An 18,388-nucleotide genomic window follows, 5' to 3' on the forward strand; every position below is an offset into this window, starting at 1 on the left:
TAAATAATTTCCTTTGAGGAAGGCTTGCAGTACTTCACATGCAAGCTGAGGCATCTTCTTAAACACACTGAAAACTTTTAAAAAAAAAAAATTATTTAAAAGTATAGGGAACGGACACTTAGAGGATATTTATCTAGTGAAATAGAGATTGTTTTTTAAAATGTATTTTTTTTAATATATTAAAATAATATTTTTTTAAAAGTATTTTTAATATTAGTACATCAAAATTATCTAAAAACATTAAAGAAAAATTAATTTAAAATGAAAAAAAATTTAAAATATTTTAAAAAAATAAAAATAAATATATGAAAAAAAAACTATAGGGAAAAATTAATAGTGTTTTGCGGTTAAGGCTATATACCACATAATAAGATAAATAAGGTTTCTGAATAATTAAAATTATTTTTTTTACGTGGCATTTTTTTAAATACACTACTGACCTAATAAAAGAGTGAGAAAACAAATCTAACACTTTCAGTTTTATAAAATAATAATAATAATAATAAAAGAAATTATATCCATCGACCTTGACTTATACAATTAATGATTTAATTTTAAATTTTCTTATAGTGTTTTTGATATTATAAATAGGGAAGTTGTGAAGTGAATGGATTCAAAGTTAAATACCCGCCAAATTCTCATTGCTCTCAATTATTACTTCCATACCCAATTCGATATTATCTTTTTTTGTGATCACGCTGCTGATAAAGCACGACAAGTCGTTTCATCATCTTTATGTGCTCGTTGTGCTTCTGTTGCTCATGAAACTTGCACCTGGGTTCATTTCTGGAGTGAAAGGGGCAACTTTCGGGTGCATAGAGAGGGAGAGACAAGCCCTTCTCAAGTTTAAAGAAGACCTTATTGATAACTTTGGTCTTCTTTCAACATGGGGAAGTGAAGAAGAGAAGAGGGATTGCTGCAAATGGAGAGGAGTTGGTTGCAACAATCGCACTGGTCATGTTACTCATCTTGATCTTCATCGGGAGAATGAATATTTAGCAGGTAAGATCAGTAATTCATTACTGGAGTTGCAGCATTTGAGTTACATGAGTTTAAGAGGAAGCTATTTTCGGTATCCAAGTCTCGTGAATCCTGGAAGCGATTTTCAAGGGAGTTCGTTTGAAGGGATTCCTTTTCCATATTTTATTGGGTCTCTAGAAAGTCTAAGATATCTTGATCTCTCTTCTATGAATATTATGGGTACTCTCTCAAATCAGTTTTGGAATCTCTCAAGATTACAGTATCTTAATCTTAGTGATAATTATAATATTAATTTTAAAAGTCTTGACTTTCTCAATAATTTATTTTTTCTTGAATATCTTGACATAAGTAGAAACAATCTCAATCAAGCTATTGATTGGATGGAAATGGTTAACAAGGTCCCTTTTTTAAAAGTCTTACAGTTAAGTGGATGTCAACTTTCAAATATCAATCCTCCCTCTCTTTTTTTTATGAATTCTTCTAAATTCCTAGCTGTCATTGATCTCTCTAATAACTATCTTGTTTCTTCAACATTCAATTGGTTATCCAACTTTAGTAACAGCCTTGTTGATCTGGATGTTAGTGGGAATTGGGATAACAGTTCTAAAAACCTCGATTGGCTTTCCTATCTTTTTTCTTTAGAGCATCTTGACCTGAGTCGCAATAAGAACCTTAGTATTGACTGGCTGCAATTGCCTAACAGGCTCCCTCGCTTACATGAATTGTTGTTAAGTTCTTGTAGCCTTTCAATTATCGGTTCTCCATCTCTTTCTCTTGTAAACTCCTCTAAATCTCTGCTATCGTTGATTTCTCTTTCAACGATCTTTCCTCTTCAATATTCTATTGGTTGGCCAACTTCGGTATCAGCCTTGTTGATCTTGACCTCTCATTTAACCATTTACAAGGTTCAATTCCAGATGCTTTCACAAACATGACTTCTCTTAGGACTCTTGATCTATCCTGTAACCAATTACAGGGCTCAAATCCAGAAGCTTTCGCAAACATGATTTCTCTTAGGACTCTTCATCTATCCTCTAACCAATTACAAGGCGATTTGAGTTCATTTGGGCAGATGTGCAGTTTAAATAAACTGTATATAAGCGAAAACAGTCTCACTGGAGAGCTGTCTCGGTTGTTTCAAGACTTGCATGGATGCGTGGAGAACTCACTAGAGATTCTACAACTAGACGAAAATCAGCTTCATGGTTCAGTGCCCGACATCACAAGATTCACTTCCATGAGAGAGCTGGTTCTCTCTCGGAATCAACTGAATGGATCTTTACCGAAACGATTTAGTCAACGTTCTAAACTTGTTTTGTTGTACTTGGATGACAACCAACTCACTGGATCAGTTACGGATGTTACGATGCTTTCATCATTGAGAGAGTTGGTGATTGCTAACAATCGCTTAGATGGGAATGTTTCTGAAAGTATTGGAGGCCTATCTCAGCTCGAGAAATTGGATGCTGGAAGGAATTCCCTACAAGGTGTGATGTCTGAAGCTCACTTTTCAAATCTCTCCAAATTAACAGTATTGGATTTAACTGATAATTCCTTAGCTTTGAAATTTGAGTCTAATTGGGCTCCCACTTTTCAATTAGATGACATATTTCTTTCGTCTTGTAATTTGGGTCCTCCTTTCCCTCAATGGCTGCGAAATCAAAATAATTTCATAAAGCTAGATATCTCTGGTTCTGGAATTTCAGATACAATCCCAAATTGGTTTTGGAACTTGTCTAATTCCAAGTTGCAACTCTTAAACCTTTCTCACAACAGGATGTGTGGAATTTTGCCAGATTTCTCATCAAAATATTCCAATCTCCTACACATAGATTTGAGTTTCAACCAGTTTGAGGGTCGATTACCACTTTTTTCATCAGATACCACATCAACCTTGTTTCTCTCTAACAATAAGTTTTCAGGTCCAGCTTCTTGTCCATGTAATATTGGAAGTGGTATCTTGAAGGTCCTTGACCTCTCAAATAACCTGTTGAGGGGATGGATTCCTGATTGTTTAATGAATTTCACAAGTCTAAGTGTTCTGAATTTGGCTAGCAACAACTTTTCAGGTAAAATTCTCAGCTCCATTGGATCAATGGTCTATCTTAAAACATTGAGTTTGCATAATAATAGCTTTGTTGGAGAATTACCTTTGTCTTTGAGGAATTGTAGTTCTCTAGCATTTTTAGACCTGAGCTCAAATAAGTTGCGAGGAGAAATTCCAGGCTGGATAGGAGAAAGCATGCCATCTCTGAAAGTCCTTTCCCTACGATCTAATGGATTCAATGGAAGCATACTGCCAAATCTTTGTCACCTATCAAATATTCTGATCTTGGACCTATCTCTAAACAATATCACAGGAATCATTCCAAAGTGCCTTAATAACCTCACTTCCATGGTTCAAAAAACAGAGTCAGAATATTCCCTTGCGAATAATGCTGTTCTTAGTCCGTATTTCACATCAGATAGCTATGATGCATATCAGAATAAGATGAGGGTTGGATGGAAAGGAAGAGAGGATGGTTACGAAAGCACACTAGGACTTTTGAGGATCATTAATCTTGCAAGAAATAAACTAATTGGAGAAATTCCAGAAGAGATAACAGGACTCTTACTGTTGCTTGCACTGAATTTATCCGGAAATACTTTGAGTGGAGAAATCCCTCAAAAGATTGGGCAGTTGAAACAGTTGGAATCGCTTGATTTGTCAGGAAACCAATTATCAGGAGTAATTCCTATCACAATGGCTGATCTAAATTTTCTGGCTTTCTTGAACCTCTCCAACAATCACTTGTCGGGGAGGATTCCGTCAAGCACTCAGCTGCAAGGCTTTAATGCTTCACAATTTACCGGTAACCTTGCATTGTGCGGGAAGCCACTCTTACAGAAATGCCCTCGAGATGAGACGAACCAAAGTCCACCTCCTAATGATGACAACCGAGGCAAAGAAGTCGTTGCTGATGAATTCATGAAATGGTTTTGTACTGCTATGGGAATTGGTTTTAGTGTATTCTTTTGGGGAGTTTCAGGTGCTTTACTGCTAAAACTTTCCTGGAGACATGCCTATTTTGTTAGGATATTGCCATTTGTGGCAATACCCCACCACTAAGCAAGTGGAAGCATGAATTGTGCCACAATTCATGCCATGCTTTAAGGCTTTGTTGGCCCCTCCATGTTGACAAATGTGTTGGAGGGGCTCACCATATTTGCCTATAAAAGAGACAATTATTTGAGAGCAAAGTGAGAGGGTTGAAGTGAGAGAGAACGTGAGTGTGTGCAAGAGAGTGGAGAGAAAGAGAGAGCTGCAATGGCTGCTGCCATTGCAGCAGCTGCAAGAGCACCAAAGTTAGCTGAGAGTTGAGTTAGAGTGGATGTAATCCTCCTCCTCCATGTATCTCTATATCTAATAAAATGAACCTCTCCCGTGGATGTAGGCGGTTTTGCCGAACCACGTAAAAATATTGTGTCAGTGTGCTTCCCCTCCGTTGAGCAACTATCAGTACACCCCCGGTCCGCGCATGGGGGAGCCGGAATCCCCAACAATTGGTATCAGAGCTGATGGTTTAAAGTGATGTTTGATTTTTGCTCAAAAATGAAAGTTGTCAAAATTGTGTTTTGACCATACCACTGTGTAAAGGAGGAAGAGACGAAGCCACCGGTGAAAACGGCGTCAAAATCGGACGTCGGACATGGCCGCACTCTCCATCACTCTCCGGCAAAGCGTCTGCCCACGGGCGCAGACGCGCCCCACGCGTCTTCTTCGCCCGGATGGGCTGACCCGACCCGAATACCAGTTGACCCGACCCACATGGCTGACCCGGATATGAATGACGTCAGCATGACATAATTGTGATGTCAGCATGCACAGTAGGCATGCCAGGGATGACATCAGCATGATGTAATTTTGATGTCAGCATGCACAGTAGGCATGCCAGGTCATTAGACACGTCATCGACCAGTCAGCAGACACGTCAGCAAAGTGGGACCCACCGGCCACATCATCAACCGCGAGTTGAGCCGAGCCGAGCCGCGAGCCGAGTGATAAGATTCTGTGCAGCGGAGTCTACGTGCAACCGGATCTTAGATTGAATCTGGGCCGCTAATCAGACCAGAATTGTTTTGATCAAATCTTAGCCGTCTGAAGTGCGATTTGGACGATTTCAGACTTGTTTCCAGCTAATTTGATCGTTCCGGATGCAATGGTACGGTCCGATCGTTGAGATTTGAGACCGAAAGTGGTGGTGGTGAATTAACAAAAGAGATTGCCCGATTAGGAGGCATCTGAAGGTCATCATGGTTGTCGATGGAGATGAAGAAGAAGAAGGTGCACATGTTTACCCAATTACATGTGTTGAACTGCTAAGTGGGTAGAATTTTAACTGCCTTGAAGGAAGGCAAAATTGGAACACTCTGGACACCCGATCATATGGATAATTTGAGGTGAAGAGTGGAAATTGATGAAGACCAATCTTGACGAATCTAAGCTCTGGTAGTCTTGCCAGATGTTGAGAACTGATGTATTAAACCAGTATATTGCAGATCACTTGTAAAGGAAAGCCGCGACAAAGCTAGCAAATGGTTGTATATACGGAAAGACAGTACGATGGATAGATATGGCCTGAGAAGTTCTGTCTAGGAGATTGGGTTTTAAGCGGGACCAATGTGACCCCTCCAATCTTTCCTGGGAACTTGCTTAGTGGAAGGATTATCCATACGGTACTATTTTCAAATATATAGCAGTTTGTAATGAAACAGTTGAAGACTAGCAAGACGACGGCACAAGGGAACAGTTGGGTTCCGTATGATCAAGGCTCTGATGAAGTGGTGATTTCTCCAAAGAAGTTAGATTCGGTGACTGTGATTTCTCGAAGGGAGAATTGATGAAGACCCTGATAATGGAAGAGAAATACAGCAAGGGGATAAAGATTGGCACCCTATTTTGACTTGGACAGGTGTTATGATAGGATGAGCTGCTGTCAAACATAAGCAAAGAATAGGGAGAAATCTGGAGAACAGAAATTGCACGAGGGCACACGGAGATTGTGCAGGAGTACCCGTAGGATCCAACGAGGTACTATAATGAGACAACAGGTGCAAGGAGAAGAAGTGTTCCCAGATGAAGCTCAGAGCAGAGACTGTTAAAGTTTGTACAACAAGAAGTCTCTTATGCTCTTGATGAAGACAACATGCGAAGACATTTCCAATGCATGCAAGGATGGAAAGAGAGCTGTTGCAGAGGCCCCTAATTGAGGGGGTGCAAACGCCTGTGATAAAAGGCGACCGCCTATGATGAAAGGCGAAGACACCAAAGAGAGTTGGTGTAGGTGGAGCTGTCAAGCAGAAAGACACAAAAGCTCCAAACATAGAAATCGAGGTGGAGGATTGCGAGGAGTATACCGCAACTTTCTCTTTCTATGTAGTCAGTGGCAGTAATCTCTCCCATAGTGCACATGGTGGTAGAGACTTTTGGAGCCACTTTGAAGCATCTCAGCTGAAGGAGGATGCGGCCACCTATGAAAGGTGAAGACACCTTAGATGGAAGGTGTGTGGGCCGTGATAGAAGCCCCGAATCAGACCGCCCCATGACAACAGGCGAAGACACCTTAGAGAAGGTGTGAGGGCCATGATAGGAGCCCCAGTTCAGACCGCCACATGACGATGAGCGGAGATACCTAAGGAGAAGGTGTGTGGGCCACGATATAAGCCCAGTTCAGAACAACCCCAAGCCAATGTGATGGCTGGATATGAGTGGACAGATGGATAGCCAATGAAGTGGCTATGATGAGTATGGAGACAAATACAGGATTGACTTTCATGGATATTGCCCCCATGCTAAAGATCAATGAGCTAGAAGACATTTGCCTTGGACAATAAGTGTGTGACTTGTGGAGCATTAAGACGCGGCTGCTATGACGGAGCAGAGGGCATGCGCAGGTTCCGGGAACGAGTTGACTCTTGTCAAGGTGGTGAGCTCGGTAATGGCATTGTAATACTCAGAGTATGAAGACATATATGGATCAACCTTTAATGGGCTACCCCCATGGTTAAAGGTGGAGAGCTACCTGGACTCTTACGACTAAGAGCGAGAGACTCACGGAGAAGTAAGGCGTGGTTCCTAGGGTGGAACAGAGGGCAGGCGCAACTCCTGGATGAGTAGACTCTTGGAAGAGTGGTGAGCTCGTGATCACACTGAGATACTCAGATAATGACTGTCGCACTTGGGAATATTCTGTTTGAGGGGGTGTTGTAAGCCTTGGTGTAAGGCTTGAAAAATCATTCCGGACCGAGCATGGTTGATACGCTCGAAGGGGGATGTTGTGTTGAAGACGCTCTCAGAATGGAAGCTTGGAAGAGCTGCAGAATGCAAGCTTGTGCTAAAAAAGCAAGATGACAATTGCCCACACAAATGGCAAAGGGGGTGATTGTTAGGATATTGCCATTTGTGGCAATACCCCACCACTAAGCAAGTGGAAGCATGAATTGTGCCACAATTCATGCCATGCTTTAAGGCTATTGGCCCCTCCATGTTGACCATGAAATGCCTATAAAGGAGGCTTATATTTGAGAGAAAAAGAGAGAGAGAGAGAACGTGAGTGTGTGCAAGAGAGTGGAGAGAAAGAGAGCTGCAATGGCAGCAGCCTTGCTGCCATTGCAGCAGCTGCAAGTGCAGCAAGAGAGTTGATGAGTTGAGTAGAGTGGATGTAATCCTCCTCCTCTACATGTATTTTTGTATCCTTTCTCTAATCTCTAATAATATAGACTCTCTCCCGTGGATGTAGGCGATTTGCCGAACCACGTAAAATATTGTGTCTCAGTGTGCTTACCCTCCCTTGAGCAACTATCAGTACACCACCGGTCCGCGCATGGGGGAGCTGGAATCCCCAACATATTTCCTGTTCTTGGATGAATCATGGGACTGGCTCTATGTGAAGGTAGCAGTGCGCAAGGCACGAATTCAACGAGAATTTCAGAGGCTGCAAGAGCACGTTCTTGCTTAGAAGGATTGCAAGGTAATATGGTTATTCACATATCTTTTCTTTTCTTTTTATATTGAAGACTAATGGAGCATAACAGGTCCGCTTTGTCCAAGGAGTCCGTATTGTTAGTGCACGTGTTTGCTGGAGCTACATCGTGCTTTACCTTGGCAACTTCATCGTCGTCTACTACTACAAGTTTGAAATAAGGTTCCATTGGAGAACTCTTGGTACAGCTGCTGGTTTTATGTGAAACTATGAGAGTGATTATGTAATATATTATGGAATCTCAAAAAAGGGTTCTTATGTGAATTTCATTTGGAACGTTTTTGCAAATATTTAGTTCTTTACTTTACAGTGTGAAGATGGAACAAATTTAATTAAAAACACATGTAATTTACATTTTTATTTATCTGCTTTTGTTGAATTATTGGCATTAAATCAAGCAATTAGCAGGTATTGAAATTGATGTTAATTCAAGCCTATACATGTAATCACCGGAGGAAATAAAATTTCAGAGAAATTTCTTCGACGAATAGTTCAAAAGGTATAAATCTGTCAATGGTGATTGTTGAAAAGCATGCCCACTCATATAAGAAAGGAAGGAGGCGAAAAAATGGGGTTGCGACGCAGCCGTTGACGAGTTCCATTGCTATCTTACTTAATGAGTCAATGCTACAAAGCTATTAAAAGAATTTTTAAAGGGATAAGTGAATTCCTGTACATTGTGAGAAGTCATCAGAAGTCATTCAATACTGAACATCATCGAACACAAGTCGTTTAGCTGACTAATTGCTTGATTTTTTCATGAATGTATAAGAATCTCAATCTGGAAATCACAAAGATTATGAACTGGGAAATGAGATTTCCCTTAGAATATGTAATTTTCTTGCTAATTAGGCCCAGAAAATCTAACTCAGAAAATATATCTGTTATTATGTTGTTCTGTGCATGGCAGTGTGAAATTGGTCTCGCTGCAGAATTAATTTAATTCATATTCCCATGTAGGATTGCAGCAATCTATCTAACGCATTTAAAATCGGCAGCATGCATGATTAGTTAAGCAGACAACTATGCAGATATTTTCGAAGACATTTGTGAAATGTCCTGAAAATACAACTGTTCATCAACTAGTATTAACATCTAATTTCTTGTTTAATCACCAATCAGAGAATAAAACATCACGCCCTTCAAATGCTTATACACCCCAAAGTTTGCCACACCTTTCCACTAATCAGAAACTTGCAAGTTTGAATCTATCCCACACCATTCCTGCAAATCTCCTACATTCAGCAACTGCATGACCTGAATAAGAGTCCAATTTCTATCCATGAAGAGCAGCATAGGTTAAGGTAAGTCCGTAGATATTACTGAAAAGCACAACATTTCAGCAACTCAAGTTTTCACTTTTCAAGACCTTAGTTAACATCGCTATAAGCATCTTTACAAACACGAAATATTCACATCTACAAGGCAAGACTGATATTCACCAAATATTAGCACTTCTCCAGAAAATTTAGGTGTTGTCTGCATCATCAACATAAAAATTACAGTTGCTGATGCTATTTGGGATTGTGATAGCGATGATAATTCGGTTCAAAATACTTTTCGTTAAGAAATATATAAAAAAAATAATAATTTTTTTTTATTTTTTAAAAATCATTTTGAAAATAAAAATAATCAATGTTGGTATGGCCATTGACTTTCTTAAAGTGAGTTCGTTATTTCATTGAAGAGAGAAAAGCCCAGGCTGGCCATCAACAGACCAAAGGTTTCATAAGGCCATAAGGGTTGGGCGCAATACCCCTTTTGTGTAGAAGATGTGATTACAAAATATAGATATTTTTTATTTTAATATTTTTTTTATGGATATCTAATATTATTTTCAGTAAAAATTTTAGGAATAAATGTTGTGAAGTTAATAAAACCCTGAACCTCATTACAATAAGTCATTCTCCGCAATTCTTCGGGTGAATCTCGATACATCCATGACTTTTATTGAACCTCTATAAAATTATGATGACAACATGTATTAATTAACTATATTAGGTATATAAATTTACAAAAATATTAGTTTACCTCGAGATTATCAACAAACTAATTACAGTTTCTCATAAATATTAAATATTAATTATCAATTATCAACATTTATACAAATTTATACATATAAATTTATAAAAATTACAACTCCACAATAACATTAATAAAAATTAAAACAAATCGTTAAACAAGCTATTAATTCCCATGCAACATCGAGTGATAGAGAAGATTTAAAGCATTGTGAGTTACCCGACTTTACTTGGAGCCATTTCCACCATTTCCCCCACAATGCTCCTTTAACACTTCCGAAACCTGCCTGCCTGTACCAGTATTGGGGTTGGATGTCTTTTCTGAATTTTGAAGGGGCGTTGGTTTTTCTTGATTAGCAAAAGCGCCATCAGTTATTTCACAAGTCACTTCAGAAACTTCAATGATTTTGTCTATTATAAGTACATCTGCATCTTCAGCTGCATCCTGATCCTTACAAACAGCATCCCGGGTCCAAGTTATACTGAGAACAGATAAATCAGCGAATCATATTATCTTAGACAAGAAGCATGAGTAACAACATACATGCTAAGCTAGCAAATATGCAAGAAAAGAGTAGAAAGTTTGTCAGGAAAAGATTTATACCTATTGTTAATAGCATCTTCAGATAAATTTGCACCGGCAATTTCTTCTTGCCTCCTTTTCCTATTGCTCTGACTTTTCCCTGGTTGAGAATCAACAGAATTATCCACAGATGAGTTGTCAACTCGTCTTTTCCTTCCAGCCTGTGCTGCTAGATCAGAAATTGGGTGCGTGATCCTTTCATTTGCAACTTCCACGATATCATAATCAGCAGCACGTGCTTCCTTTGTAATATTGCCTTCAGGAGGCACTCCAGGCATCACCTTTGGCTCACCATAAGCATATCTAATAGGCTGGCTTTTGTCAAAAAATTCTACTGACATAAACTTTTGCCCACAGTATCCATTCGAGGTATCCAATGTTCCAGCTTCTAAGAGCCGCGATCCATTCAAGCACCAACAATTTATTCCGAAAACAACAAACAATAACACTGACACTTCCAGGAACAAACATTCATAAACAACCATCTCAAAAATTCTAAACTTTCTTCCTCACAGTTCAAGATCTAAAGGACCCAGTAGAACAAAATCAAAAACTAAAAAAAAATTCTTTGCTTAAACCTCGTTTGGGCAACTAGAAAATGAAGAAAAAAGAGAGAATGCGAGGGTCAAAGCTTGCAAATTGAGTTTTCTGAGACTTGTGCATGATTAAGAACAATGATATTTGGCCTGGGCTAATATGCTTGTGGTTGAGCATTGTAGAGTGCTATTAATATCCTTATGTTACTTGGCCTTGGCTAATATGCTTGTGGTTGAGCATTTTAGCATGAAAAGCCTGTTCATTGCATATCTGCTGTTGTGTTTGTCCTGATTTACAAGATAAGGAAAGCGATTACAGCTGGATTTTTTTTCCATGCAGCTAGAAAGGACCCACAGGAGGGTTATCGGACTTTGGTTTAGAACCAGCCAGTTTATATCCACCCCAGCAGTGCTCTTTTCCAGAGAACCAGACTGGGTCATCTACCATGAGCTGGTAATGACTACAAAAGAGTATGCGTGAGGTCACGGTTATAGATCCCAAATGGCTTGTGGAACTAGCTCCCAGGTTCTTTAAAGTATCAGATCCTACAAAAATGAGCAAGCGAAAGCGTCACGAACGCATTGAACCTCTCTACGATAGATACCACGAACCTAATTCATGCCGTTTGAGTAAAAGGCGAGCTTAATGTGTTTTGAGTTGTTTATATCAACTAGTTTTTAATCTTAATTCATTTTTTCTTGCTATAAACATGTAGTTGTACATACTCTCTGTCTTGAAAGTAGATAATGTTTTGAAGAGATCCGGAAACATTTATATCCCTGAAAATAACAAGTGAGGTCTTCTTGACATAGATATGGCTGTCACTTGTGCAGCCATTAACAGTTATTAGGATCAATCTAAGATTGATTGTGGAAAGTAACTAGTTTATTAGGTAAAATCACTTGGATTCTTTTTTTTTTTTTCCTTTTCGTCTCAAAGAAAGCTCCAGTCCGAGACCGTTTGAGGCTGAGGGAAAGGTACACATCCTAGTGCTGAGTCAAGAATTTGGTGTCTGGAGGGCATTATACCAATGGATAACCAATGAAAGATGTATCTGGCAAGTTGAAAGCACTGTTCTGAGTCCGAAGCCGTTCATATGAAGCAAAAAACTTAAACGTTTTCCTCCTTACTATATGTGCTGAAATGTTTATATATCTGCTTAAACTACACGGTTAGGCTAGCAATTTAAGTGTTTCGCAGATGGGAACAACAAATGCAACTAAAAAGAAATTAACAAAGTGGAACAAGGAACAATCCAAGAAATAGATTCAGCTTCCATAGAAAATGAAATAAAAAAAGACAGAGATGGCTATAATGTCTCCACCAAGACCCAGACCATAAGTTGACGCGGCAGAGAATGTCTATCAAATAAAGGAATGGGAAAACGTGTGGGCTATTGACGACATTGACCAAGACGACTTGAAGCTCTTCATAATTTCCATTCAGGAAGACTTTTTTCAAACACACTGATGTCTATCAAAAGGGCACGCACAAGTAAATGTCGAAAGAAATTTAGAGAAACAGTAAATGGTTAGTATATTATCATGGGGTTGTGGTTGGGGTTCGACCAAATTATTTATAATTTATAAACTAAATAAAAAATAATTATACATGCAGTTTTTCAACGTATCTTTCCATAAAAAATGTTTCTAAGTGTAAATTGAAAAGTTGATAAATACATTTAATTAAATAAATTTAAAATTATATATATTAATAAATAATAAAAAAATATTATTAATATTTAAAAATAAAACTAGAAAAATTGAAGGCTAGATACAAATCAAAACATTTAATCTTGCAAGACAATATGTTTATGCAGTTATGTTTACTTCATTTATTTATTAAAAATATTTTTTTATTAAATCAAATGATATTCAAAACAAGCACACATATTAGATTGATTAAATAAAATAAAAGTAAAAAAACACTATACAAGACTACATGTATTAGAAATATTTACGGAAAATAAACATTTTTAATTTTGAAATTAAAGTTCTTTAGTACAAAAGATTAAAAAAAAATTATACATTAATCAAAATAATCTTTTTAAAAATTAAATACACACAATACATTTAAAAAATAATCTCTAAAAAAATTTTAAATATGAAAAAAAAAATCACAAATGAGGAATATTAATTAAAACATAAATTTAAAAATTATTTTTTAAAAACATTATTAAAAAAAGATACCAATAAAAAAAAGCAATTAAAAAAAATAATAGCTTCAGTGTTGTGGCTTAACTCATCAAACATGTCAGTCAACCATGAACTTAACCGGGTTTAATAAGTTTTTCCTCTTCAATTTATATCCAACTTTTTTATTAAAAAAAAAACTAGGAGGGCCAAGAGCCCAGGCGAGTTGTAATGAAGAGCCCAAGAGTGTTGATGAACCTAGGCTTATTTTAATTTCTTGAAGGTCCTTCCCAATTTTTTGAAAAAGAAAACAACGAGCAACATGTCAGATAATGTGTCGTCTACAAACCTGGATTTCAACCACCATTATGGTGGTCGAAAAATTAGGGCATAGATATTTTTTTCACAATACCCATTTTTTTAGCCATTTACACTCAAAAACACCTAACCAACACCCTTATAACATCTAAAAACTACTCTATCAACTCTAAATATCCAAAAAATAGCCTAAAACCCGAAAGCAAATTGGTTTAGCTATGGTTTTGCTGGCTTAGATCTAGTTTTTCATGCAATATTAAAACTCCAAACAACCACCATGAAGTCCCTCGAATCTTAAGAAACTCGTGTGTCGTGACATGCACGATGTCAAATGACGGATTTACTACTTGGAATTGAAGTGGTTTAGGGTTTCATCATAAGTTATTATTTAAAGGAGTCGACAGCTAACATCATGGTCACTAGAAAATTTATGGTATATGAGAGCCTAATTAAGGGGACTAGTTGTGCACGAGGAAGACATGTTACCCCCAGTGCATCATACCTAAGGTAAGTTGTATTATTTTTTTTTCTAGGTTATGTTTCTATTAGTTGGTTTTATCTAAGGTTTAAAGCAATTCTTCTTTCGTGAGAAAATCTCTACCTTATTGGGTTAAATCTTAATCATTCTAAGATCCAAATTTAACATCACATTTATTTTTTATTTTGTATCTTTAACACTTGAAGGTATACTTCAAAAATATAGTTTTATACCCTAAATATTAAAGTATACAACGAAATCCTAACACTCTGGATACGAATTAAACAAATTAATTGTTGTGAGATTTTTGGTATTTTATTCTAATACTAAAAAAAATTCATAAACTAGTTACGATATATATTTTGTATTTTTAAAACATAATAAAAATGTTATTTTATCTTTTAGAAAATATGCATGAAAAAAAAGCCTTTAGGAGTTGGCCATATGCTTGAAAACAATATATATATATATATATATATATATTTTTTAATTTTTTTTAAATTTCAATTAAACTGAGTATTTTTAATATGGAGTTTGTATTTGCTTAATGTTTTCCTCCTTACTATATGTGTTGAATTTATATTTATGCTTAAACAACATACATAACAAATGCAATTAAAAAGAAATAAAGCAGTTAAACTGGTTAGATCTTAGGTTTGCTCTCTAGAGGTCACCAATTCGAGTCCTACAAATCTCAGGATCACTGGAGATTTATTTGGTAGTTAACTTCAGGGTCCATGGAATCGAGATGCGCACAAACTGATCCGGACATCCACGTTAATAATAATAATACCGAGTAATATATTCAACTTTCAAATTATAAAAAGACCAAGTTGACTATAATGTCCCCCTCCAGAATATAAGTTGATGCAGAAGAGAATATCTATCATAAAAGAAATTAGATAATACTTTCTGTTTAAAAATATATTAAAATAATTTTTTTTAAAGATGTTTTTTTATATTAATATATTAAAATAATTTTAAAATATATAATTAATTTTAAAAAAATTAATTTTTTTAAACCACAACGGTTAAAAGAAAGGAAAGAAAGAACGTGTGGGCTATTGATGACCTTGACCAAGACTTGATGCTCTTAATAATTTCCATTGACCAAGACTTGCACTTCACGTGGAAGCTGAGGCATCTTTCTTTTTAAACACTCTATCAGTAAACGTCCAAAGAGATTTAATATTTATATATAGAGCAATTGTGAAGTGAATGGATATTCAAAGTTAAATTACCCGCCAAATTCTCATTGCTCTCAATTATTACTTCCATACCCACTTCGATATTATTATTAATTTTTATTTTTTTGTGTGATCATGCTGCTGATAAAGCACGACAAGTCGTTTCACAATCTTTATGTGCTTATTGTGCTTCTGTTGCTCATGAAACTTGCTCCTGGGTTCATTTCTGGAGTGAAAGGGGCAACTTTCGGGTGCATAGAGAGGGAGAGACAAGCCCTTCTCAAGTTTAAAGAAGACCTTATTGATGACTTTGGTCTTCTTTCAACTTGGGGAAGTGAAGAAGAGAAGAGGGATTGCTGCAAATGGAGAGGAGTTGGATGTAGCAATCGAACCGGTCATGTTACTCATCTCGATCTTCACCGGGAGAATTACAACGGATATTACTACCAATTAAGTGGTAATATCAGCAATTCACTACTTGAGTTGCAGCATTTGAGTTACCTGAATCTAAATGGAAGCCGTTTTGGAGGGAGTTCTTTTCCATATTTCATTGGGTCCCTAAAAAAATTAAGATACCTGGATCTTTCTTCTATTCATGTTGATGGAACTCTTTCAAATCAGTTTTGGAACCTTTCAAGATTACAATATCTAGATCTCAGTTATATTCAGGGTGTTAATTTTACAAGTCTTGACTTCCTTTCCAACTTTTTTTCTCTTCAACATCTTGACCTGAGAGGCAATGATCTTAGTGAGACGATTGACTGGCTGCAAGTGCTTAACAGGCTCCCTCGCTTACATGAATTGTTGTTAAGTTCTTGTAGCCTTTCAATTATCGGTTCTCCATCTCTTTCTCTTGTAAACTCCTCTGAATCTCTTGCTATCGTTGATTTCTCTTTCAACGATCTTTCCTCTTCAATATTCCATTGGTTGGCCAACTTCGGTAACAGCCTTATTGATCTTGACCTCTCACATAACAATTTACAAGGTTCAATTCCAGATGTTTTCACGAACATGACCTCTCTTAGGACCCTTGATCTATCCTCTAACCAATTACAAGGCGATTTGAGTTCATTTGGGCAGATGTGCAGTTTAAATAAGCTGTGTATAAGCGAAAACAATCTCATTGGAGAGCTGTCTCAGTTGTTTGGATGCGTGGAGAACTCATTAGAGATTCTACAACTAGACAGAAATCAGCTTTATGGTTCATTGCCTGACATCACAAGATTCACTTCCATGAGAGAGCTGAATCTCTCTGGGAATCAACTGAATGGATCTTTACCAGAACGATTTAGTCAACGTTCTGAACTTGTTTTGTTGTACTTGAATGACAACCAACTCACTGGATCACTTACGGATGTTGCGATGCTTTCATCATTGAGAGAGTTGGGGATCAGTAACAATCGATTAGATGGGAATGTTTCTGAAAGTATTGGAAGCCTATTTCAGCTCGAGAAATTGCATGTTGGAGGGAATTCCCTACAAGGTGTGATGTCTGAAGCTCACTTTTCAAATCTCTCCAAATTAACGGTATTGGATTTAACCGATAACTCCCTAGCTTTGAAATTTGAGTCTAACTGGGCTCCCACTTTTCAGTTGGATCGCATATTTCTTTCGTCTTGTGATTTGGGTCCTCCTTTCCCTCAATGGCTTCGAAATCAAACTAATTTCATGGAGCTAGATATCTCTGGTTCTAGAATTTCAGATACAATCCCTAATTGGTTTTGGAACTTGTCCAATTCCAAGTTGGAATTGTTAGACCTTTCTCACAACAAGATGAGTGGATTATTGCCAGATTTCTCATCAAAATATGCCAATCTCCGCAGCATAGATTTGAGTTTCAACCAGTTTGAGGGTCCATTACCGCATTTTTCATCAGATACCACATCAACCTTGTTTCTCTCTAACAATAAGTTTTCAGCTTCTTTTCGATGTGATATTGGAAGTGATATCTTGAGGGTCCTTGACCTCTCAAATAACCTGTTGACTGGATCGATTCCTGATTGTTTAAGAGGTCTAGTTGTTCTGAATTTGGCCAGCAACAACTTTTCAGGTAAAATTCCCAGCTCCATTGGATCAATGCTCGAACTTCAGACATTGAGTTTGCATAATAATAGCTTTGTTGGAGAATTACCTTTGTCTTTGAGGAGTTGTAGTTCTCTAGTATTTTTAGACCTGAGCTCAAATAAGTTGCGAGGAGAAATACCAGGTTGGATAGGAGAAAGCATGCCATCTCTGAAAGTCCTTTCCCTACAATCTAATGGATTCAGTGGAAGCATACCGCCAAATCTTTGTCACCTATCAAATATTCTGATCTTGGACCTATCTCTAAACAATATCTCAGGAATCATTCCAAAGTGCCTTAATAACCTCACTTCCATGGTTCAAAAAACAGAGTCAGAATCGAATAATGCTGTTCCTAGTAGGTCTTACGTTTTGGAGAGCCGTTACCCGCCTAACACTAACGGGCGCTCTTACAGGTCTTACAATCTCAGTGAAATTGGCCCTGTAATTGTCTATGTTGAATATATGAATGAGATCAGGGTTGGATGGAAAGGAAGAGCGGATGTTTATCGAAGCACACTAGGACTTTTGAGGATCCTTGATTTTTCAGGAAATAAATTACAAGGTGAAATTCCAGAAGAAATAACAGGACTCTTACTGTTGGTTGCACTGAATTTATCCGGAAATAATTTGACTGGAGAAATCCCTCAAAAGATTGGGCAGTTGAAACAGTTGGAATCACTTGATTTGTCAGGAAACCAATTATCAGGAGTGATTCCTATCACAATGGCTGATCTAACTTTTCTATCTTACCTGAACCTCTCCAACAATCACTTGTCGGGGAGGATTCCGTCAAGCACTCAGCTGCAAGGCTTTAATGCTTCACAATTTACCGGTAACCATGCATTGTGCGGGCAGCCACTCTTACAGAAATGCCCTGGAGATGAGACGAATCAAAGTCCACCTGCTAATGATGACAACCGAGGCAAAGAAGTCGTTGCTGATGAATTCATGAAATGGTTTTGTATTTCTATGGGAATTGGTTTTAGTGTATTCTTTTGGGGAGTTTCAGGTGCTTTACTGCTAAAACGTTCCTGGAGACATGCCTATTTCCGGTTCTTGGATGAA

The 18,388-nt window shown here is 37.4% G+C and overlaps 3 protein-coding genes across 30 annotated transcripts in view; 2 read left to right on the forward strand and 1 right to left on the reverse strand.

Moving 5' to 3' along the window:
• LOC18105660 (probable pre-mRNA-splicing factor ATP-dependent RNA helicase DEAH5) overlaps positions 1-11,940 on the forward strand; it is a 51,709-nt gene extending 39,769 nt beyond the window's left edge. Inside the window, exon 3 of the mRNA XM_006374250.3 lies at positions 11,626-11,940. Coding sequence (XP_006374312.2) covers positions 11,626-11,790 — 165 coding nt within the window. The 3' untranslated portion in view covers positions 11,791-11,940. The remainder of the gene's footprint in view (positions 1-11,625) is intronic.
• LOC112324384 (receptor-like protein EIX2) overlaps positions 1-18,388 on the forward strand; it is a 70,463-nt gene that overhangs the window by 29,584 nt on the left and 22,491 nt on the right. For 8 of the 28 annotated variants that reach the window (XM_052447336.1, XM_052447341.1, XM_052447340.1 and 5 more), the window contains one exon: positions 7,914-7,991. The exons of 7 other annotated variants lie outside the window; for them this stretch is intronic. In XM_052447336.1, the coding sequence (XP_052303296.1) occupies positions 7,914-7,979 (66 nt within the window). In that variant the 3' untranslated portion in view covers positions 7,980-7,991. Of the gene's footprint in view, positions 1-630; positions 719-7,913; positions 7,992-8,043; positions 8,292-15,282; positions 17,886-18,388 lie in introns of those variants that run through there. 13 more of the 28 variants (XR_008057387.1, XR_008057385.1, XR_008057383.1 and 10 more) reach the window with 11 other exon arrangements.
• LOC18105657 (uncharacterized) lies at positions 10,147-11,356 on the reverse strand. The gene is made up of 2 exons (XM_006374247.3): positions 10,629-11,356; positions 10,147-10,506 (listed from the first exon to the last, which is right to left on the reverse strand). Exons 1-2 carry the CDS (start codon positions 11,090-11,092, stop codon positions 10,251-10,253), a joined length of 720 nt encoding a protein of 239 aa, XP_006374309.1. The 5' UTR covers positions 11,093-11,356; the 3' UTR covers positions 10,147-10,250.

Source organism: Populus trichocarpa, chromosome 15 (genome assembly GCF_000002775.5).
Source record: "Populus trichocarpa isolate Nisqually-1 chromosome 15, P.trichocarpa_v4.1, whole genome shotgun sequence".
NCBI classification, from domain to species: Eukaryota; Viridiplantae; Streptophyta; class Magnoliopsida; order Malpighiales; family Salicaceae; genus Populus; species Populus trichocarpa.